Genomic DNA, 24,078 nt, shown 5'->3' with positions numbered 1-24,078 from the left:
AAGAAAGGGATATTGGCTGCATTCGGCATCACCGAGTGCGCGTGTGTTGCTTTCCACTTCCGGTATCACGCAGCCCAACACTCTCCTTCTAGGAATGCAGTGATGGCCAGCTTCCGGCCACTTCCCACAGACTACATGATAAAGTTGCGGTGCATTCCTAGAGTGTGTTGCTGAAAAGTGTTGTTCTCTAATGATGCTACGAAGGCCCCATTTTGCATCGGTCGCCTGAAGTTGATATTTATGCATTGGGGTGTCTTGCTTTACTTTTCCCATGGACAGAACATGGCTCGTGGCGCTGTGCACTATGAACAGCCAGTGAAATCCCCGCACGCATAATTTATGGAAATCGGAAACCAATTATGTGTTTCCCTTTGAGCGTTGCCTTTGAAGGGGTTGATGGTGTGCTTACACATGCGCGCATGTGTTCACCTGCCTTCGCACATTTCCTCGGATTTGCAAATTTCAAATTAGTTTCCCGAGTCCTGCATGACATGCCCTGTCACAAAGTTTAAGACATGGGAGGCTCGGTTGGCAAACACCGTAGAAGCGTTTGCTCGGCATTTAAAGAATTTGGAATCCCTGCTCATGTTGTGTCTCCGTTAGAATGTGCTTGGTTTTCAGTGGTGTTGGAACAGAATAGAAGGCATCTGTGCGCCCTCGGTCACTCTGCTGCATTCATATCTAAAATGCCGCGAATACCTGTTGTTTTGTTTTTGGGGCGGGGGGCAAGATGGCGGCTAAAGACAAGTCCAAACATAGCGGTGTTAAACTTCCAGTGGAGACTAAAACATGGTAGGGCGAGTGCTTGGGCAGCGCAGAGAAGGCCATGTTTATAAATAGGAGCCCTGCGCCTGCACCGGTGGGAGCGTTATAACGTGGCATCGACTTGTGGAGCGTTATAACATGACATCGGCTTGTTCAGCATTTAAGATCACGCACTACTGTTGTTTGCTGTTTCTCACTTGGGACTACACGTGAGTTTTTTTTTTTTTTTTTTTTTTAGCATGGGAATGCCCTCCGCGCCTTACATTGCCAGGTACAGCTTTGATTCCCACGGAAACGTTTGCATTTTCAGAGTCGAAATGTTCATACATGCTGGGTATTGGGCAAGCAATGCCACGTTCTTCGGCAACACATTGACACCCTGGCCAGCAGGGACTATGCCAGCGAACTTTGATTGCAAACCAAATACTATGAGGGGCCAGGAGCACTGCCGAGTGAAGCTTACGCTTTTCTACGGCCTGATAGTTGTTTTAGACAAGTATCTAGAAGACTAACATTTAAAGTCCGATGTGCCGAGCTCTCATTGAAAAAAAAGTGTCCGTTTTCTTTTTTAACATCCACGGCGTCTACGATTAGAGAGTGAATTGTAATGTAATGGTCTCGATATTGGGGTGCTACGTCTACAAATATGTGTGCAGCCGAAGCGCCCATTGAATTACTGCGTAGTATTGTATGCAAAGGCCCCTGAACAAAAACACCCTCACCAACCTGCCATTTACAAACAAAAAAACTTTGGAAACGAGTAACACGGGGGTATGTTTCATGGCTCCCAAAAATATGAACTACTTTAAAAAAAAGCGGCCTGGGCGTCACAGGAGTTCTTGGGCCTTTTTCAGTGCAGGCTAAAACCGCCATGGCAGTTAAGGTTTTGAAATAATAGGAACGTTCGAGATTTTTTTTTTTTTAATTGGATGGGTATTTGGGGTCAAACTGGGGCTTGGTTTTGGACGGGAGCCAGTGCGGTGCATACATCTCCGTGCACTTCACGAAAAAACTTGTCCGGTGCCAGCCCCCCTCAAACAAGATCGTCTCCGTACTTTCTGTGCTTCTTTCCGCTCAGAAACAACCGCGCGTTTGACTTGTCATCCGTCTGCTCTCCCCTCACTCGTGTGACGTCTAGCGGCGCCCCCCTGCGGCCCAATGAGATATTGCCGGCTCCCAACCAACACTTCAGAAGTTTATTTTGTTCAGTAAACCGTACCATATAAAATTAATGACAACACATAAAATTAGCGTATATGTTTCAACTGCTAAAGTTCAGAACACAATAAACCGACTTTTGGTGAAGTTGAGAAGGTCGGGTTTGGCGCGTTTCTCGCAGCCCACCCTTTCATCCTGAGCCCAGTGCACAAACATATAGCTTAATGCGACCAGTGTTCCCTCTTTTATTTCTTTCTCTATGGCAACCAATGTGTTCGGCTCAGAAATGTTCCCCCGTCAAGGGAACAAATGATCTTCGGGGAGCGGCTCTCTGTACGGCATCTGTTCCAGTGGCAAACACGGCGTTAACCCCAGCACGGAGGCAGGGGAACGTCTTGGAGAGGCGGCGAGAAAAGCCAGGTTACAACGAGGGGGCCAGTCCCCATCGGATTGCAAAGCAAACATGCCCCTCGTTTTAGTGCTGCGGTCCTCCAAGCCGACATTTTTTTGGGGGGGAGGGGAAATTGTGGACCACCGTGGACATCGTCAGCAGAATCCTTCGGCCCTTTTTTTCGGTGAAATGGCGAAGTCCAGATAAAAGCTGGTGGCGTTTTGTTAAATTTTAAGCAGAGTGAATGTGTCAGAGGAGTCCCGGTTGCTAAGGGGAAATTCCCCGTGTCCCCCCGCTAACAACCCCCCTTTATTTACTGAATGCCAGGCGTGCTCTCTCACTCGCCACATTCTGAACCCAACCGGCACCCAGCCGGGTGTGGGCAAAGCAAGGAGGGCGAGAAGCGCCCGGTCGCGAAATGGCATTGCCCCTTGGCACCGTGACTTGGAAATACATTGATGCTGAGATGGACGCGGGGGTGCCGGGGGGCGGGTGCCCCCGTGTAAACTATGACGCTTCGGACGTGGGTGCGGGGCAGCGTGTGGGACTGCATTTTGGAGTTCGGCTCTGACGCCGCGTCCCCCTGCTGCCGCCGAGCGGCCTTTGAGGGATGAAATGCAGGGATGTCCTGGTTAGTTTTTGATTGATGGAGCCCTGGCTGCCTCTGGTGGGCTATCATTGCGGCGGTGCTCGAGGGGGTGGGGAATGCGGTGGCCTGAGCCGGCTGCTGCCAAGTGCCTGCGTTAACCCCTTGTGTGCCCAGGCATCCGCCTCCTGTCCCCTCTCTAACTCCTCCGACCCCTCCGGCTATCACAGGCGCCCCTGCAAGCACCCTCGTCCTTGGGGACATTCACAAAGGGGGGCGCGGTGGAGGTCTAAGGTTGCCTCTGCGGCAGGCTCGACTGGTCGCTTATCTGTTCATATGCGGCGCCCCCCTATTTTTTGTGGTTGCAGCGTATGCATTATATATAGTCTAATGAATCACGGATAACGCACCCTTCAAAATATCTGCCCATTTATTCGACGACCTCTCACACAGGCACCATCCCAACAACCGAGTAATGCGCACCGCCTTATGGAAACGAGTAGCAAACAGATGCATATCGAGCAAAAATAGCACATAACATGCAAAACCACCTTCCCCTCAGGTTGCATTTTGCCCCCCCCCCCCCCCCCCGCCCCCTGATTTCTCTATTCCCCCTGCCTTGCCTCCCAGGCAAATGCCACGGTTTCTGCCGGAGAATCTGCGTCACAACAGCTTTTAAAAAGAGAGAGGAAAAACGCAACTTACCCACTGAGCTGCCAGAACGACGACACCAAAAAGTTTGGTTTTTTTTGGGGGGTGTTTCACAAGGCGACGGCACAGGAGGTGGGGGGGGGGGTGTAGAAAGCGCGAGTTCTCGACTCCAGAGAAACGAACACCGTAGCGTTTCCCTTTGCACTGACACCACTAAGCCGAGCCTTCCCCGGGTCTATTATTTTCACCAAAATATATGAAAATTTATGCAAATGTAAATCAGCACTAACTGTTCTCCCCTTGTTATACTTTAGATGTTTTTTTTCCCTCTCCCAGACAAAACAACCAGGTTCTGGAAAGAGAAGGGAGGGGAGGAGGGTCCTTCACTAAAAAAAAGAGAGCGAAAACTTCCGAAAACGCTGTATTTTGGTGGCTGCGGCGTCTGCTGCCTGGCTTTCGGGAGTCTGGGACGGGGTGGCGTGTGTCTGTTTGCAGAGCAGCTATCGCGTTGCATCGGGCCACCTGAGACGCCTTTTGAAAGCCGGCACTGTGAAATTCATAGCAGTAATTTAGACAAAATCCTCACTGTATATTAATGAAAGACGGCCCCGCGGCACCGCTCCGATCCTCCCCATTCAGTGTAAACAAAAACCACGAGACTCGCTCGCGTTTTTGAGCCTGATCCAAGCAAAATCGGCTGGAAAGGAAAACACGGGGCTCTGGCACTGGCTATCCAAACGTCTGCACCTGGAGATTTCAGATTTATTCAATGAAAACTGTGTTGGGTCGCTGCTGCGGGAAGAACCCTGAGCTGTTGGAGGACGGAAGGGGGACAGGAAAGAGGCCAGGTTGATGGCCGAGTCGCCGTCCCCCCTCGGAGCTGGATACTTCAAGTCAGTGTTTTTCTAAACCCCCCCGAGGTGCTATCTTTTGCCAGTCAGGGCAGGAGTTGGGCAGAGTCCCAACCCATCTTATCAGCGCACGGGTAATCACCGGATCAGAAAAATGCTGCGAAACAGCTCCTGAATAAGGGGCTTTTGAGGGGAGGTGGGGGGTGGGGGGGTCGACAGATTCGGTCGAATGGGTTTTAAAATGCATTTTCCCATATTACAAGGGCGTCCAAATGCAGATAAAATTCCGGGAAATACATAGGGAATACTGTAGGACAACTGTACTGATGATGCAATAGAGAGATTGCTGTATACAAGGCAAAGACGTGTGTAGAAGAACCCAGCAAGAGGTTCAGCAGAACGGCATAGACAGGTTAGAGGTGGAGAGAGAGAGAGAGAGACGGACGCCAAGGATGGATGGATATAGAGGTAGATAAACCTACACAAGGATGAATGGATAGGTAGACAGGTAGGTAAATAGATAGATCCACCCAAGGATAGATGGATGGATATATAGAGAGATAGACCTACACAAGGATGGATAGATAGGTAGACATATAGATAGATAGACCCACCCAAGGATAGATGGATGGATATAAAGATAGATACACCTACACAAAGATGGATAGATAGATAGATAGATAGATAGATAGATAGATAGATAGATAGATAGACAGACCAATGATAGATGGATGGATATGGAGATAGATAGACCTACGCAAGGATGGATAGATGGGTAGGCAGATCGATAAATAGATAGATAGATCCACCCAAGAATGGATGGATAGATATAGAGATAGACCTACGCAAGGATGGATAGATAGGTAGGCAGATAAATAAATAGAGCGATCCACCCAAGGATACATGGATGGATATAGAGATAGAAAGACATACAAAAGGATGGAAAGATAGGTAGGCAGAGAAATATATAGATAGATCCACCGAAAGATAGATGGATGATATAGACAGCGCTGGTCATTGGGCCCGCTCTTGCCGGATCCGAGATTTGGCACCAGATATGTAGCCGGATCTCGGGATCCGGCCAGAGTCAGCCACCCAAAACCCTTGCTCTGCGCTGGGGAGAGAAAGAAAAAAAAGAAAAAAAGCACTTGCGAGCAAACTGTAACCTCCTCTGGCGACCCCATGCAAGAGGTCACAAGAGGAAGTTACAGTCCTCAGCCACGACCCCCTCAGCCACAACTCAGTTTATTTATTTATTTATGCAATGTTTGTAGGATACATGGACCCAAATAATTTATTTATTTATGCAATCTTTGAGGGATATCTCTATCCGACAAACAATGCATAAATAAATAAATATACAGGTATCTGACAAACATTGCATACATAAATACCCCTATTAACATCACACACAATGCTGCCACCCAACTGCTTTCAGAGGGGAGCTGCTGGACCTGTGCTGGATGTGGTTCAAGTAAAGGAAAACGTTGCTTATGGCGAACAGAAATCACTGTGCTTGAATAGTACCCAAGGGGAAGTTTTTTTTTAAATAAAAGGGAGTGCAAATTGTGCATTTTAAAGAATATTTACTCAGCAACACTGGTCAAAACTATTATCCGCATAGTGAAGTAACTCATCACCATTACCATGGAAGTGGTTTAAAGTGGAATTGATATATATATATATATATATATATTTTGGAAAAGAAGCAGCATGAAGGAAATTGTGCCATTTAAACTATTATTTTGGACATTTCCTTTGATCTGAGGTCAACTGCCAGCTCTGCCCCCCCTTAACTCCGCCTCCTCGGGCACAGCCACCCCAAACTCTGCCCCCACCCCGCCCGTGTGGGATCCCCCACCATTTTTTTTCCATTTCCACCACTGGATATAGAGATGGATAGACCTACACAATGAAAGAAAGAAAGAAAGAAAGAAAGAAAGAAAGAAAGAAAGAAAGAAAGAAAGAAAGAAAGAAAGAAAGAAAGAAAGAAAGAAAGAAAGAAAGAAAGAAAGAAAGAAAGAAAGAAAGAAAGAAAGAAAGAAAGAAAGAAAATCCACCCAAGGATAGACCGATGGATATAGAGATAGATAGATAGATAGATAGATAGATAGATAGATAGATAGATAGATAGATAGATAGATAGATAGATAGATAGATAGATAGATAGATAGACAGACTCACGCAGGGATCAACAGACTGACCCAAAAAAGGATAGATGGAAAGATTGACAGAGAGAGATAAAGATATATAAACAGATAGCTCGATAGATAGACCCATACAAGGATAGATAGAAAGATAGATAGATATAAAGAATGACTGAGTGACCCATCCAAAGATAGAAAGATAGAGAGCTAGATAGATAGATGCCTTCTTGCTTGCTCTTCCCTGGTGATCTCCTGTTTGTCACTGCACGGGTTACCTGGCTACCCTCTAAAATATCATATCATATCACAGCATTTCATAGATAGATAGAATGATCCACCCAATGATCGATAAACAGCCCCATCCAAGGATAGATAGATAGAATGATCCACCCATGGATCGATTAAAAGCCCAATCAAAGGATAGGTGGATGGATAGATAGACAGACAGACAGATAGATCAAAGTATGGGCAATGTGTTTTCTCGTAGCTACACAGGATAAACAGAGACGCCAGCAAATGGGCTTCTCTGGCTGGTTGGAACGTCATTTTTCAGGGGAAGTCCCGAAGGAGAGTTCAATGTGCCCTTGTTTTGGTTGCCACTTTCCCTTTTTTCATGGATCAAGAGGGTTGCTTGTGTGAAGCATTTCCGCTTGGACGCAATTCCCCAATCCACCACCTGCCCCCACTCCTCCCAAGCTGAAACTCCGATTAACTCTTTAAAAAGTAAACTGGCGATAAAGAAAACAACCCTCAACAACTATGATTTATATTCGTGTGGTAATTCGCAAAGCGAAGCCTACAAATAGCTTTCTCTGAAACAATTTCAGGTCAAAGAATATGGTATGAATGTTCTTATGGGAACAGTATTCTAAATATTGGATATATGAAGGGGGCTATGTGGGACAGACTTATGTTCGGTGTGAAAAGGTGTACGTGAGGGTAAGGATCAAGTTAAGGGGTGAAGACGTAGGCTATTTGACTTCGAACATGGGCGGGCGGGCGGGTGGATGATGTGTGAATTCACGTATACTCTAATTGTACGTTTATGGTTGCACCATCAGAAACATTCTAGAGTCAGGAATGTATATTTCTCTAAATCAAACAACGTTCTCCCAAAATGTCTGGGATATGTCCAATATAGCTGCGGCATATTTTTAGAGATATTAACCTGTGTAATGCACACTTAAGATAATAAAAGGAGCATTATCACCTTTAAAGCCGTGGTGTGGAATTCACACCCTCTGCATCTCGCAGTAAATGTTCTTTCTTTGTCTACTCTGGCTGGATTTGGCCAAAACACTGACACGCTAAACACGCCTGGGTATTGCAGCCACATCTGTTTACAGCGAGACCTATGCACGCAAGAGATCTGACACCAGGAAAAAAGACTGTTCCTGCGGTGAAGGTCCTTGCTGCTGTGAGATAGCAGGTTCTCTTGCCGGGGATCAGGAGTTAACTGTTTGGGAGGAGGTGGGAAGAGAGGGGGGGGGATTGTTCCATCCACACTACGACACTTCGCCTGAATTAAAAAGCAACCAATCGAAACGGCCGGAAGGGGGGCCCGCGCGTCCATTTCCAGAGGTGCCAATCACGCAGCGGGCAGCCAATCGGCGGGGGCCCTGCCGCTCGACTTCCTTGTGCCGCGTGCAGCGCGCTGGTGTGCGCGCGCCGGGCTGAGGGTAAACATTGCGCTGCGCCCGCTCGGCGAGGGAGGGAGAGAGAGCGGCCGCCAGAGCTGTCAGCGCGCGGGGCAGTAGAGAGCGGACGAGCAGGGGCTAGAGTGCCCAGCCTCTTCCACCGCCGCTCGAGACAACTTCTACCCGAGCTGTGCGTGCGTCGCTGGAGCTGCAGAGACAAGGCGGGCGGTGACCCCGCAGCGCCCCGGCACTGCAGGAGAGGCAGCCAGGCACAGCTGCGGGAGACGCACAGAGGCGGCACCACACACCACAAGCGCTACAGCCCGGGAGGAGGCGCCACAAGCGGACTCCAGCATAACCTTTCTTGGCGAAGGGCAGGACTCCACCGCTGCAGGGCGACACTGGCCATCGCTAGAGAAGAGCGACCCATTCAGCACTACGAGCCAGTGCCGTGCTTCTTTATTGGAGGAGTACCGAAGCAACACGGCACGCCACTGCTGTGCATCATTGAAGCAAAAGGTACCGAGCCAGTAGTAAATAGCACAGGCGTGTGCAGAACTTAGGGAGGTGTGTGCTGGCTCAGTGGCGAAGAGGTACTCCCCCAGCTTTGCATCTCAAGACCATGCATCATTAGAGCCAGTGCTGCACCTCCACCCTGTCCATCACTTGCGGAGCAGTACAGAGACCGTGGAGAAGCACGAAGCCAAAAGTGCAACCCCGTACTGTGCATCATTAACAGGTACCGGGTGCGCCCGAAAACTGCGGCAGCAGAATACGGTGTCCATGATGTATTGGGCTGGGACTGTTACAGAGAGAGCGGGAGCAAACTTCTCTTCCGCAGGGCGGCTGGAGCAATAAACTTTCCAAGCCATGCATCGTCCCCACCATCACTGGAAGCTGTGGCTATGAAAACAGCAGGCTCACTTGCGGGAAGCAGATAAAATCCACACGCCTTCCAAAGGGAACGAGGACTCGAGGAAAAAGTTGCTTGTGTATTCGCAAGAGGTAACCGAAGTCCAGGCCGTTGCCTATGATGTTTCCATGAAATGATCCGGTGAGCAGAGTAAAGGCGACAAGAGGCCGAGTGAAGGGACAGCTACTAACCAAGTACCAGAAGGAACACTAAAGCACCAACCTGTGGATTGCGACGGGCAGGGGGGAAGCAATGGCTACGGCGGCTTCTAACCCTTACTTGCCCAGCAACGGCCTGCTCTCGGCGGGCTCCCTGGGCCACTCGGACAACTCTGTGGTCACCTCGGTGTCTGGCGGGTACCACCCGTCCTCCGTCAAGATGGTGCAGAGCGACTTCATGCAGGGGGCCATGGCGGCAGCCAGCAACGGGGGCCACATGCTGAGCCACCAGTGGGTGAGCGCCCTGCCACACGCTCCTTCCGAGGGCGGCTCGCCCTGGTCCTCCAGCCCGGTGGGCATGGCGGGCAGCCCCGGGCAGCAGCAGCAGGACGTCAAGAGCAACAGAGAGGAGCTGCACTCTGGGGCCCCCCTGCACCACCGGCCGCACCTGGGCCCCCCTCACCAGACTCACCCGTGGGGGGCCGCCACGGCCGCCCACCTCTCCTCCCTGGGCGGCGGGGGCGGCGGCGGGGGGCAGCAGCCGCAGCCTCTGCTCTACACGCAGTCCGGGGGCTTCACGGTAAACGGCATGCTGAGCCCCCCGGGCAGCCAGGGCCTCGTGCACCTGCGAGGGGACACGACCGACCTCGGGGAGCACCATCACCACCACCATCAGCACCACCACCCGCACCAGCACCACCCGCCGCCACCGCAGCACCACCACCAGGACCCGCACTCCGACGAGGACACCCCCACCTCGGACGACCTGGAGCAGTTCGCCAAGCAGTTCAAGCAGCGGCGCATCAAGCTGGGCTTCACGCAGGCCGACGTGGGCCTGGCTCTGGGCACCCTCTACGGCAACGTCTTCTCGCAGACCACCATCTGCCGCTTCGAGGCGCTGCAGCTGAGCTTCAAGAACATGTGCAAGCTGAAGCCGCTGCTCAACAAGTGGCTGGAGGAGGCCGACTCGTCCACGGGCTCGCCCACCAGCATCGACAAGATCGCCGCGCAGGGCCGCAAGCGCAAGAAGCGCACCTCCATCGAGGTGGGCGTCAAGGGGGCGCTCGAGAGCCACTTCCTCAAGTGCCCCAAGCCCTCGGCGCAGGAGATCACGGCGCTGGCCGACAGCCTGCAGCTGGAGAAGGAGGTGGTGCGGGTCTGGTTCTGCAACCGGCGACAGAAGGAGAAGCGCATGACGCCGCCCGGCCTGCCCCCGCAGCAGCAGGGGCCCGACGACGGCTACCCGCAGGTGGGCGGCCACGACACGCCGCCCCCGCACCACGGCATGCAGACCAGCGTCCAGTGAGAGGGGCAGCTCCGTGGAGGGGGCGGCGCACCGACACGAACAGCACGGTGCCCCCCCACGCAGAGGGAGGCCCGTCACCCGTGGGACCAGAGGGAAGCCCGGGGACCCCAAGCCAGAGCTGCCGCGGCAGCCAGACTCCCCTCTTATGTGACCAGACTCCCTGCAAGACTGGCGACGGTGCTAGGGACGGAGAGGCCAGGGGGCGCCACCAGAGGAGAGGGGGTGGCCCCAGGAGCTTCGAACCAGAGCTGCCCTGACAACCAGACTCTGCTTTTTTTTTATATACACACCCATGCCCAAACTACATTATTGCGTTGCCATGTAAGGGATGGACAGACGTGGGGGGTCAGCGGGTGTGGATTAAGGAGTCGGGAGAGGGAAGCACAGTCACCCCAAGCTAAACCAGATCATGCATACTGCAGATATATATATATATATATATATATATATATATATGATAGCAAATGAGAGGCACAGTGGAGATTTGTCCCAAAAGTCAAGTTTTCATTTCTGAATAGCATTCCATTATTGGCATGATCCTGGTCGGTTTGGCGATCTTCAGACGCCCATCGCATTGCCCCCTGGCTCAGCTATCACGTAGCTCCCCTGGAAGGGCATTGCCATGAACCCATCACTCTATTTTCTTTGTTGTGGGTACTGGGGTACCACATCTCCCAGACTCACGGGGCCTTTACACTCACAGCCCCGTAGGACGGCCTAGCCAGGACGGTGGGGCATGGCAGCCAAGCAGAGCCCCCCCCACCCTCACCCCATTGGAAATTGCCCTGATCTGTGGGCGCATGTCCTTTGCCTAATCCATTTAAGATATTTAGGTTTTCTGGGCACTGATTTGCAGATGAATGGAGGAAAGAACAAAGGTAGCTTTCTTAAAAAAAAAATCAATTGACACCCTTTCAAGCCAAACTAATACTAAGCGGGATTCCCTGAATGCTGCTACCAGCCAGGTGTTAAACTCTGCCTTTTATATGTAATATCCACAATCGTGGTGATGCCCAGAACACGTGCTCGCCAATAGCCCTGCACACAAGGAAACCTTAATATGATCTGCCCAATACCCATATATCGGGGTGTCTCCGTGCCACCTCGCAAGGTCCCGGGATTCCCGCCCTTGCACCCAGTAGCCACCCCACCCCCCGCAGTTAATAGTCTTATCGGTGCTGGAATAAAGCTGCACAGTTGGCGGTGGGGCAGCAGGGGCCAAGGCTCACAAGCACAACCCGACAGGAACATAAAATGCTGGTTAGGAAAAGAAAACAGGGCGCCTGGCACAAGGCAGAAAAACCGGCCTACGGGAAGGAGCGGGGGGAGGGGGTGCGGGGGGGGAGGGGGGGTTAGGGTTTGTCACTTAATCAACGGGGGACTGTGCAGGAATCCTTTTCCTTTCTCCACATACCCGGCGTTGACCTCTCCCCGTCGCCTCGGGATGCTGGAAATAGCAAGGCCCACTCGTATCATTGTAGTGTCGCTCCTTTTTATATGAAAACTATTTTTATTATTGTTTTAAATATCCGGGCTTTCTTGGGATCGTGGCGCTTGCAAAGACTCTGGGCGCCTGCAGTGGCACTTATCTGGACCCCCGCCTCCCCGGGATCGGCTGCCAGCGTTGCTCGGACGGGGGCCCCGGACGCGCTCCTCGCAATACTGCCATTTCCGCGCAGTGTTTTTTGGTAGGTTTTAATAAACAGACTTTTCGAAAGACGGCAATATAGAGTTGTTAGATCCGTTGTTGATCTAAATAAAATATTTGCTTTATATTTTCATCAAATGACTTCTTTTAATATTTTATTCAAGAAATACCTATGAACTGCTGCAAAAAAACAAACAGTAATTTATTTTTCCCCAGATCTTGTATGACGTGTTTTTTTCAGACGAGCACAAAGTATCAAAAAGCGATTGAGAAAATGGACCGTGGTTAGTCGATAAGGGTCTCTTTTTTGATGTGATAATTTTATTGTAATTTAATTTCGAGTAGTGATTCCGTGAGAGCTGACGGAGACAATAAATTTGTTTAGAATGACCTTATTCTTTGTCTGGTGCATAAGGAACGGTGTGTTCAAATTTATCTTTTAGTTTTTATTTGCCGAAATTCGGGCACTGAGCGAGCACATGTTTGTGTGACCTATTAATGACACCGGAAGTACTGCAAAATGCAAAGAGATGTCACCATGACACCTTTCCACTGACTATAGCCGACGTTGTAGAGGAACGGAAAGGTATTTTCCGATATTCTTTGCCACTAGAACCGTAAAGTAAGTCTACAGCCCGGTAAGGTGTTCGTTTATATGTGGTCGTTTAGAAAGGCCTGACTCATTGATGCATGGTTTGTTTACATGTTTCAGCGCACATCAGTATTCCGAAGCGTTGCTATTGTGCAAACACACACACAAACACAAATCCCTTTTTAAAATGTATTTTGGAAAACACGCAGGTCTGGCATACTGGTAAAACTGCATACATTTCTACGCTGACCGTTTTTATCCGTGTCCTTCCTGTTTCCAATTAAAGAATTACATTTTATTAACACAAATTAAAATATGTGATTAGCATCACAATTTCAAATGTCCAATTACGAGCTCACGCCGAGTGTTAACAATGAAAAGGTGTTCTTTGCATCACAACAACGCTGCTGCAATGTGTGACCCGCAATGTCTGCACGTGCAATCGATCTGCTGTGCTTATTATGCCGCAAAAGAGCGCGCACGCCCCATTGCGTATGTGGCAACATAGCGATCACTGGAAAACTTTTCAATCTGTCCTTCATCAAATTAGCATTTTTTTTAATGATATATATGTATAACAAATGCGATCAGGGTGGCTGCTGGTTTTGCTTTTTAATCCAGGGGACGAGGCGCGTAATCCTTTGGTCGTGAACGTGCATTATTCCCAGGCCGTGCCCGGGGCTGCTGCTCGGGTGTATTTTGGGGACAAGCTGCTGAAAGCAAGGCTCAGGAAAGGACCAGCTCGGCTATAGCGCCCGAGCTCTCCCGTGAAAGCTGGATTGGCGTGCGAAACCTTTGCATGGCATGTGGTATTTCTTCTGACGGCAATGTCTAGTGTTCTTGGTGGCTGCTGTTATAAGCGCGCGAGGTGCAGTGCTTTTTACACACATGTGGTCTGATTTACCAAGGGGTTTGTCAAAAGGGAGCTCCCATTGAAACGCGCTTTGTAAATCAGGCCCACGGGTGGTGGCGTTCATCTGGACATGGGGTGGGTGATGGTTTGTAGATGTCTTGGGGGTGTCATAGGGCGTTCGGCGTGTGTGCCCAGCGCAGAGGCCTGGCTGCGCACTCTGTGCCCGGCCGTGGCGTGAACGGCTGGGCGCTGCATGGACCAGGGCCCGCAGGCTCGGCTGTAGCTGGGGCTCATGGCGCGGGCATAATAGAAAGGGAAGAAAGCTGCGCTGCCCCGTACGAGGCGTCCCTAGATAGGGCTGGAAGATGCTTCCGTGTTTCTGCCCCACGGACATGTCCCCGCAGGCTTAGTTAACGTGTATACCCGCTCAAACGCTGGGCCCGATTTACCAGTTATTCAGTGGGAACATCCCATTGAAAAACGATTTGCAAATTTGCAAATCTGCATTTGTACTGACCGGGACGCTGGGTACGTTTAACTGAATGGGTTAACTCATGATATACACACTGTGCACTCGTAGCTCTTGTGGATGCCTCGTGATGCACATGTACACCCTACACACCCTCTCTCTCTCACGCACACTGACACTTTCCATTGTGATGCTCTGTGTTGCCGCGTACTTTCACCCCCGCTCCTTCTCAACTCACTTCTTTGTCTCCATCTGTCAGTCCACCCCCCCCCCCCCCCGCCTATGCGCCTCACTCTCTAGTAACTACATCGCCTCGGCAGAACTGTTTAAGTTTCTCTGTGGAACGGGCACCCTTGGATATGCCAATAGCTTTGGTGGCGGGTGAAGAATCGCGTGAGATAGACAGAGCAGAATAGCTAGTTAAGCGGATAGAGAGATAAATAGACAGGGGGGGGAAGCTATATAGACAGACCTGCAATCACGTTCTCCTTGATCCACTATGTATAGCCCTTGTCTCCCTGTCTTGCTCTACAGCTACCAGCGCCTCTCTTTGAAACTCTGTCATGTCTCTCCGTCTCTCAGAAGGTGTGCCCCATAACGCCTCCCCTTCCCCGTGTCACACTGGAATCCACGCGTCACCTCCCTCTCTTCCTGCATTTGCCCAGCAGTCTGTGATCACGTGCTTCCGAATGCATGCATGGAATGTGGACCTATACGCGAATACGCATGCACGTGTAGATCCACGCACACATTGTAGATGTAGATATCGGGACTGTAACACAGACCGGATTGCCATGGCAGTACGATGGGCAACACACAACCTTCCTAGTACGTATGTCTTCTGTGCTCTCGTGTGGTACTCGCATGTTCGCCTCACTTTCTTCACTGGAGCATTTTTCTCCGTCTTAGTGTTTGAAATAGTAATTTCCTCACATGTCTCCATATCATAGAATGGGTAGAGGCGTGTGTCTCGCCCACACATAAACTCATCCGCACAGCCACCGTCCACCATTATCGCTGTCTTCCTGCCCCTTCATTTGGTGAGCTATTTGTCTGCCCATCTATTTATTTATGCACACTTTGGTCTATCTATCTATTTTTCTAACCACCCGTCTGTCTGCCTGTCTATTTATCATCCACCATTGGGTGTCTGCTATCGATATATCTATGAATATATCCTTCTGTCATTGGCTTCATCTATCTGTGGATACTTGGCTCTGTGTATTCATTAAATAACAAGGGGGGTCCTGGGAGACTCTCTGCCAGACATTAGTCCTGGTTACAAGAGCCTTACCCAGAGTCTTTAGCTCACTATCTTTCACAGTTGTTCCATCTATCTATCCATCGTTGGTCTTTTTATAGATATACATATCTAACTATCTAGCAATATATCTAGCAATCTATCCATCCATCTATCTGTCACCAATCTTTCTATCTAGCTATATATCCATCCTTGGGTCTGTCTATTTGTCTATCTACCCATCTATCTATCTATTCATTATTGGGTGTATTTGTTGACATTTCTATCTTTCTCTCTATCTAGCTAGTTATCTACCTATACGTCACCAATTTACGTGTCTCTACCTATCTATTTTTCCATCTTTGGGTCTCTCCATCTATCTATCCATTAATCATTGGGCATATCTGTTGACATGTCTGTCTATCTATTTTCTGTCTTTCTGCCATTAGGTGCATCTATCTATCAACCCTTGGCTCTATGTATCTACATATCTAGCTATCTATTCATCATCTATCATTGGCCTGTCTATCAATCTATATATCTATCAATCTATATACATCTATCTGTCACCAATCTGTCTGTCTAGCCATTGTTTGGTCTAGCTATGTATCTATCTATGGGCCTATCTATCTGTCCATCTATCTATCCATTCATCATTGTGTGTACCTGTTGAAACTTCTATCTATCCATCTACCTGTCACCACTCCGTGTCTATCTAGCTATCTGTCCATCCATCCTTGGGTCCAGCTATATATATATATATATTCTTGTGTCTATCTGTCTATCCATTCATCATTTGGCATATCTGTTGACACCTCTGTTGGTCTGTCCTTCTGGCATGGGGTACATCTATCAATCTATGTATCCACCCATGGCTCTATCTACCTATCTATCCATCATTGGTCTGACTATCTGTCTCCATTCCAAGTATCTAGCTAGCTAGCAATCTGTCCACCCATCTTTGGGTCTATCTATCAATCTTCTCTATCCATTCTTCTTTGGCTGAATCTGGTGATCATGCTCTATCTCTCTATCCCCCCCCCCGCCCCTTTCTCCTTGGATCTTTCTCACCATCTACCATCCTTCTATATATCTAGCTTGCTAACTCTCTATGTATACCTTGTTTTCTTTCTTTGACTCTGCCTGAGTGCATCACTCTTCGCTTGCCTTTATCGCTGTCTTAAGTTCTTGAACCGAGTTGCTCACAATGTTATCTCTCACAGTCTCACTTTGTACTCTTTCCATTGCTTACTTCCTCTGTCTCTTTCTCTCCCACCATGCCTGTCTCTCTCTCACTGTCTCTCTCGTGTCTTGCTACATTTCCCATTCTTTTTGTTTCTCTGTCTTTCTTTCTTCACTCTATGTCATCCCCTTTTCTCGTTGTTTCTCTCTCGCTATTTTGTCTACTACCATTCTTTTTCTTTCTTTCTTTCTTTCTTTCTTTCTTTCTTTCTTTCTTTCTTTCTTTCTTTCTTTCTTTCTTTCTTTCTTTCTTTCTTTCTTTCTTTCTTTCTCTTTCCCTCACAGTGTCTCAATGTGTCTGTCTGACCTGCTTCCTCTCTCGTACCCTCATGGGTATGGCTGTCTTTCTCTATCCTCCCTCTACCCCCCGCCCACCCCCCACCCGCTCTCTTTCTCGTCCTTCTCCCAGTCTGTTGTCATTTATCTAGACTATATTTTTACCATTGCACCAGGGGATCCATATTTGCGTCTAGAAGCCCGTACTGTTTGAACATAGCACCATGTGTCTGCGCACTGCGCAGCAGTCTCCAGGTGAAAACTGGTGACTTGTCGTGACCTGGCGGTTCCGATGTGGCATTGTATCGTTGGCAATAAGATGCATCAACGGTGAAACACGGCGAGGCGTGCACCTGATGACATTGCGCGGGCACGAGACTGCCCTCTCGGCGCATCTATGCGTTGCCCCCGGCCTGTCCCTCGCTCCAGCGACCCCCCCCCCCCCCCGCCCACCCCTATTGCAATCCGTCCATCAAGCTACCACTCTGTCACAATTGTGGGCGCAGTGAAGTGTGTATGGCGATTTGACACCCTGGCATCACACTTGTTTTACTAGTTTTGATCACTTTTTGGTAGTCATAGCACGCACCTCTGGCTAGTTCCCACCCACCTGCTTCACTGATTTGAAAAGGAAATATATAGTGCCTGATTTACAAAGTCTTTTTTTCTATGGGATTGCGCCTTTGTAAAACGCTTTTGTAAATCATGCCCACGGTGTACCCCGCATCCACCCGACGCACTGCAATGAAACGACCAATATCCACTGCACTGGGGCGTGTGGGTGTCTCCATGACACATTGCTAGAGAAAGTGGTCGAGAAATTCCTCATCCTTCCTTCCAAAGGGCTGGACTCGCAGCACGTTTTAATTTGGGAGTGCGCCATTGAAAATCGAATGTGTAACTGAGGCCCAGGGTATTGAACTCATCGGATAAGTGACTCAACAAAATGCATGTTCCTTATGCAAACTTAATAACGCATACTGTTTTAGGAAAATATCTATTAGGATCTTTTAAAAGCTGTGGCTTGCGTTGCCAGATTGAGCGATGCCAGTGCCGTATTTTAACTCATGAGAAATGTGTCAGCTGTGTGGAAGACGTGTTGGTATAATTCGTCTGAATGTTTTAAGTTGAAATTAATGAGGGCGCATGCTCTGAGAAGCGGAATTCAGTAGGCGACGCTGTGACGAGAAGGTGCCTCCCCGCTCCTACCATTACCCGACCTAAGCTATCGCGAGAATGCTGCCCCGCGTGCCGCGTGTCACCAGCCTAAGATTGCCACAATGAGTGGAACGTGGCAGAAAGCACGTGCTCGTGGCTTGCGTGCGATATGGCCGCCGAAGCTCTATCCCACGCCAAGCAGAGAGCCTTACATATTAAACGGGAGCTCTCGCTTGCGAGCAGTGGCCTGCGTACCTGTGCGAACCTGTGTGTGTGTTTATTTGTATTTGTAAAGTGCACTGCAGCCCACAGGTGTACGTTTACACCTCGAGGGTGTACTGTGCTAGTGCGTTTGTGTGTGATTCCCCATCGGTTTATATGTCCGTTTATACATAGTGCTTTGTGAGAATGTGCATTGTGTTTAAACGTGTATAATATGAGTTCACCATTGTTTCTACTAGTGTCGCTTTGTATATTTGTATTTTGTGAATATCGGAGTCGTCGTATTGCTAGTCTGCACCCATATCTGTGAGCGTGTCTGTCTGCGTGTTTGCCAGCGCGCCTGCTTGTCTGTGCGTTTCTCTGCGTTGTGCCTTTTGCGGCCTGGGTGCGTTTCCGTGTGCTTGCCTCTGCTTATGCGGGGTAACACGGCAGTTGTGTTTATCGCATCTCTTGCACACGCAGCCAGTCCCCTGGAGAGCCCCAATGCAGGGGCCCTGCTTCTGCGGGGACGGCCTGTCCCCGTTAGCCCCATCGCTCTGGTGTTAACCTGCAGCTAAAGGTCACGCCGGTGACGTGATGGCTGCCGGGTCGATTCTGGGTCTTGACCTTGACTCCGGCAATTAATAACAGGGATTCGTTTCTTAATCGTTAACTCGGCTCGCAGAGGGTGGGGGCGGGGGCCGGGTGTGCCACTGCCATCAATCTTAAGAGAAGGCCGCTACTGCTCGAAAAGGGAAAGGCAGGGGGGATGTTTGACATTCGTCACCTAAGGGCCTGTTTATGGACAGCCAGCCTCTCTATAAACAAGAACCGCCGCAGCTGATAAAAAAGAGGGGAATTCAACAAAACAAGGAACTTGCGCAGAGCACTGCGATGCGGAGAAAACGCACGCGCGACCCCGTGCACCCTAAAGTGTAGGGGAACAAAAATAAAGTGCTTTGCCTGCACACATATGGCAACGCAGGACGCCCACACCATGGGCATTACTGTAGAGCAGCGTGATGAGGGGCGTCAATATAAAATGGCTGTGCGCGCGTTATGGTGCGGTGTGTGTACTGTGCACCCCTGCCATTGCAGATTTGCGAGAAGCTGGCCTTTTTCGTTAGGTTTTTACTCTTTATTTGGTTTCAGTTTGTCAACATTACGAGTATGCTATCGTCTTTCTCTCTCTCCAAAACAGTTTCTTCATCTCCGTGCCCGTTGTCCTCTCGAGCACGCTCTCTCTATCACTCTGTCCCCCAACGTGTGAATGTCTCTCTCTTTGTCTACCTCCGCCCGACTCTCTATCTTTGTCTCCAGCTCTCTCCGTCTCTCTTGGACTCTCCCTGTCTCTCATATTTTATCTGTCTGTTTGACTCTGCCACTCTCCCGATTGTTGTCGCTCGCCCTTTCGCCATCTCTGCCTCTCTCGTCCTCCCAACTTCTCTCTCCCTCTGTTTCGCTCGCTCTCTCCCAATCCCTCGCCACCCCCCGAACGCCCCCCCCCCCATCTTGCTCCCTGGCTCCACCAGTAGTTGTAGCAGAGGTATGTCGTGCTTCCTCGTGGCTGCCACCATTCAGGCAGACGCCGCCTGATCCTCTCTCCCCAAGATTTAAATTTCGCGGATGAATTACCATACACTGGTTGCCTGGTAACTGAATGCAAGCAGGGCTAATAATATGCCTGCTTTTTGTATTGCCATTAATAAAAATGCCACTCTGACACAGCAACCCAACTTTGCATCCTGGCAGAGGCCTCTGCCGCCCTATGAGAACCCCACCGACCCCCGCATTTAATTACATGCGATCGTGAGGGCTTTAGTCTACCTCACCGCCGGCGACACATAAATGATCAGCACTTGCCTCCGTCTGGCACGAGCGATGACGCATCTGCACCAGAAAACGTGTAAATACAAATTGTGGTTCCCAATGCACAGCGCAGTGAATTGTTAACATGCCACGGTAAGAGTTCGACGAGCAAGCTTGGAGGTGAATGGAGAAACGTAAAGATTCACAGACCTCGTCCGCTTTCCTGCTTGTCTGTGTTCACACCTGTACCTGTCCGAATGCCTGGTGAACTTCTACGCACCCAATAATCAATCCCCTTTAAGAAACATTCATCATTTTGTTGTGGTGGGACGTGTCAGTTGGGGGGCGGGTTCTTCGCGAGTCTACGTTTCACAAGGAACCCGAATTGTCTGCCAGTGGGGCAATGGGATAAACCATGTTCACCGCAGGTTGTGTCGCACAAGCTGGGTTATGACGCATGTCTTTCGGTAAATATGCGTCATGGCTTCAGCTTTGGCACCCATGTCGCGAAAATGGGATTGGAAGCCGTATACGGAGGCAACCACCTTTCACAAAGGCCTGGGTCATTCCAATAAAAAGATACAATTGCATTTTGGCGCCATTTTTCTTCTCGGGTCGCATAATAGCCATGTTTACCCAGCTTTCGTGAAACGGTACCAAGATTGGCAATGGTGAAAAAATAGACCCAGTAAACCGACGTTGCACTGTTTTTCCTGTTCAAGTGTATGTGAATGGGCTGGCTACATTTTGCTTCGCTCTTTTTTATGTGGGTGTTGCACATTATGTGAGGTAAAAGCAGTTTGAGGTCATATCAGGTGCCCCTTATTACCTCAGCGGGAAAGGTCTTGTAAAGTCGTCGTGTCTTTGTAGAATTTGGCTTTACAGTTTGTCGCCGTGTGAAGGGTTCCTGCTCGCTGCCACCCAAAGTCACGGCGAGAGCTTTGTGGCATTAGAATGCTCTGCTTTCTCAGGGAAGTGTGCTCTCATTATCGCGATAGTCACAGTGGTATGTCTTTTGCATGCCAACTGAGGCCCAAAACTGCCCCTTTTAGCCTGGCTGTATTCTTGTTTATAACTTTCACGTATGTTTACTTTGCTCGCGTGTGTATTCGGCACTGTCACAATACAGGCGAAAATGGCGGCTGAAGGCGTGAACACGATAAAAAGCCGTCCAACAATTCTGAACTTTCACTTTTTGTGAAAACGTAAAGACACGGTCATATTCAGAAATCCCGTGCACGAGGCATTAAGAAAATCGTGGCTTTTTCTTGGGGTGACTGGAAGCGAACTGTCTACTGTCACCCCCAACTCGCTAGCGACTGGACTTAGTCGCCAGGACAATAACAGTGTCTGGCGCCCACTAGGAAGTCATTTTACAGTATTGAGACAAACATCCATCGGTGATTTAAAGTCATATATATTCAAAACTCTTTTCTTTCTTTCAAAAAAAAAAGAAAAGACATGCGATTAAATGACTGCAGGAACGGCAAAGTGACGTTTTCTTCCACGCCACGTGCAATCATGTTGATGAATGTGTATTCATTAGCAAAGAATTATTATTCTTTTTTTAAAAAAACCGGGGCGTATCTAACACCATCCGATCTAATTCCAAGACTCCAGGCCCCCAATACCAGGGCCAGGGACGGTGGCAAAGATGTAGCCGTCCGTGAGCCACGAAGCTCCACAGCGCCAGCCGCAGACAGAGGCCCAAACTCGAGCTTTTTCCTTTGGAAATTCCATTTGCGGGCACTCGGGTGTAACCCAGAAAGTTTAGAAACACCTAACTGGACAGTGGGTTTGTGAGAGGGGCCTGTGGCGTGGACAAACGTGGCTACATAACAACAGACACAACCGTACACTTTAGACAAATTGCAGAAGTTCGAGTGAGAGGTGCCCAGGTATTGTCGGCGCACGAAACTCGTGTCATAATAGTCCCTCGCGTCATCATATATTTAATATGAAGGCTGGCATCTGTGTCCTAAACTCGTGTGTCCTGGTCCTCCATTTACTGCGAGTTTTCATTGGGATACCTTATACGACCACCATTCACCTCACCTGCTAGCTATCTATCCATATATCTGTAGCTATATGTGTATCAAAACATAGGGCCTGATATGCAGAAGAGTGTTTCAATGGGAAAACCTCATTGAAAACAAACGCGTTTTCAATAGTCCCATATTACTGAAAAACGCAGTATTGAAGCCTTATATTTCAAACGGTGGCAGCCCCTGTGTGTATGAGGGGTCCTGGTAGCGTAGAATTTCATTCCTGGTTGGCACCGGTGTGGGCTGTGTCACGTGTGTTAGGCTGGATTGTAACCCCCTGCTTAGCGCGTGCTCCCTGTGTGCCGTCTCTGCGGGTGGAAAAATGAGTGCATATGGGATTTCACGAAGCGTTTCCATGCAGTTTATCAACACTAAAGAGGCTCGGAAACCTACATGAAGGTGTCAGACTTTTGGTGGCAGCTATCGTGTCACACTCGTGTTTGTGTATTCAGTGTAATGCAGCCCACCTCCCTCTGTGGCATCAACCGGAAGAGAGTGGGAGCCGGGGGGCGGAGGGGGGGGGTGCCTCCCTGGAACTGCCTGCCACCCCCGGTCGCGGGCACACTAGGTGCCATGTGAGTGAGGCAGCCCCTGAGGGGGTGGCGGGGCGTGTGGGCCCCACAACACCAACTCAGTTCAGTGGCGGGGCAAAAAAACAACCCTTTTAAGTTCATGCCACTGGCTCGCAAGGCTTGCCATTGTACGTAGCAACTCATGCCAGATTCGGAGGGTGGGGGGCGGTTGCCCGACCATTGTTACTGTGTTCGAGATACCCCCGGGGACGCCATGACGGCACTTGCCGCGTTCTCCTAGCCGGGAACATCACCTGAAGTGAGGGAGGGGTTCACGAATTCTCCACACACGGAGCACTTTTCATGGGTTCTGCGTGCAAACGGTTTACTATGTCTACTCGCTGTTTGATCATTTCATGTTAGTTGTTGTGTATGTTGTTTCCCACATAAACGACACACTTTACAGCTGTGTGTCCATGCCGTCAAGATATACATTATTAATTACAAAGAAATGGACAGAGTTGCGGACACATAGAAAGAAGAACCGAGAGAGAGGCAGAGAGAAACAGTCAGATTTAGATAGTGATGCAGAGAGGGAGAAGAACACAGCGATGCACAGAGAGGGACACACAAGGGAGAGAGGGAGAAAAAGAGTGCGGTGTAGCTAGCGGTGCAGCTAGAGAAAGGAGAATGAACAGATATACAAAGTATACAAAGTGAGAGACACCAAGAGAGAGAGAGAGAAACAGAGTGAGATGTTAATAGTGCTATATACAGAGAGCGAAAGGAATAGAGAGATGCAGAGAGAGGGAGGAGAGAAACAGAGTGGGATGTAAATAGTGCTATATCCAGAGAGAGAGAGAGAGAGAGAGAGAGAGAGAGAGAGAGAGAGAGAGAGAGAGAGAGAGAGAGAGAGAGAGAGAGAAACAGAGGGAGATGTAAACAGTGGTATATCCAGAGAGAGGGAGAGAGGAATAGAGAGACGCAGAGAGAGGGAGGAGAGAGAGAAACAGAGTGAGATGTAAATAGTGGTACATTCAGCGCGAGACGGGGAATAGACAGACGCAGAGAGAGGGAGGAAAGAGAGAAACAGAGTCAGATGTAAATAGTGCTATATCAAGAGGGATAGTTATAGAGATATGCACAGAGAGGGAGAGAAACAGAGTGAGATGTAAATAGTGGTATATCCAGAGCGAGAGGTGGAATAGACAGACGCAGAGAGAGGGAGGAAAGAGAGAAACAGAGTCAGATGTAAATAGTGCTATATCAAGAGGGATAGGTATAGAGATATGCACAGAGAGGGAGGAGGGAGAGAAACAGAGTGAGATGTAAATAGTGCTATATCCAGAGAGAGAGAGAGAGAGATGGGAATGGAAAGATGCAGAGAGGGAGGAGAGAGAGTAACAGAGTAAGATGTAAATAGTGCTATATCCAGAGGGGGTGAGGGAGAGAGGAATAGAGAGATGCAGA

The 24,078-nt window shown here is 49.4% G+C and overlaps 1 protein-coding gene and 1 long non-coding RNA gene across 3 annotated transcripts in view; one reads left to right on the top strand and one right to left on the bottom strand.

The window, feature by feature from the left end:
* Positions 1-4,407, bottom strand: part of LOC138526323 (uncharacterized) — a 300,829-nt gene extending 296,422 nt beyond the window's left edge. Inside the window, exon 1 of the long non-coding RNA XR_011283554.1 lies at positions 3,606-4,407. This is a non-coding gene — a long non-coding RNA (uncharacterized lncRNA). The remainder of the gene's footprint in view (positions 1-3,605) is intronic.
* Positions 4,408-8,194: 3,787 nt separating this feature from the next.
* Positions 8,195-24,078, top strand: part of POU3F3 (POU class 3 homeobox 3) — a 171,447-nt gene continuing 155,563 nt past the window's right edge. Inside the window, exon 1 of one of the 2 annotated variants that reach the window (XR_011283552.1) lies at positions 8,195-12,251. Coding sequence is in view for 1 of the 2 variants with exons in the window: in XM_069636924.1 (XP_069493025.1) it covers positions 9,352-10,563 (1,212 nt within the window). In the remaining variant the exon portion in view is untranslated. Of the gene's footprint in view, positions 12,602-24,078 lie in introns of those variants that run through there. The other variant, XM_069636924.1, reaches the window with a different exon arrangement.

The sequence above is a fragment of the Ambystoma mexicanum genome, chromosome 7p (genome assembly GCF_040938575.1).
Source record: "Ambystoma mexicanum isolate Mex_15411 chromosome 7p, UKY_AmexF1_1, whole genome shotgun sequence".
Lineage (NCBI taxonomy): Eukaryota > Metazoa > Chordata > Amphibia > Caudata > Ambystomatidae > Ambystoma > Ambystoma mexicanum.
This window is presented reverse-complemented; position numbering and strand designations above follow the sequence as displayed.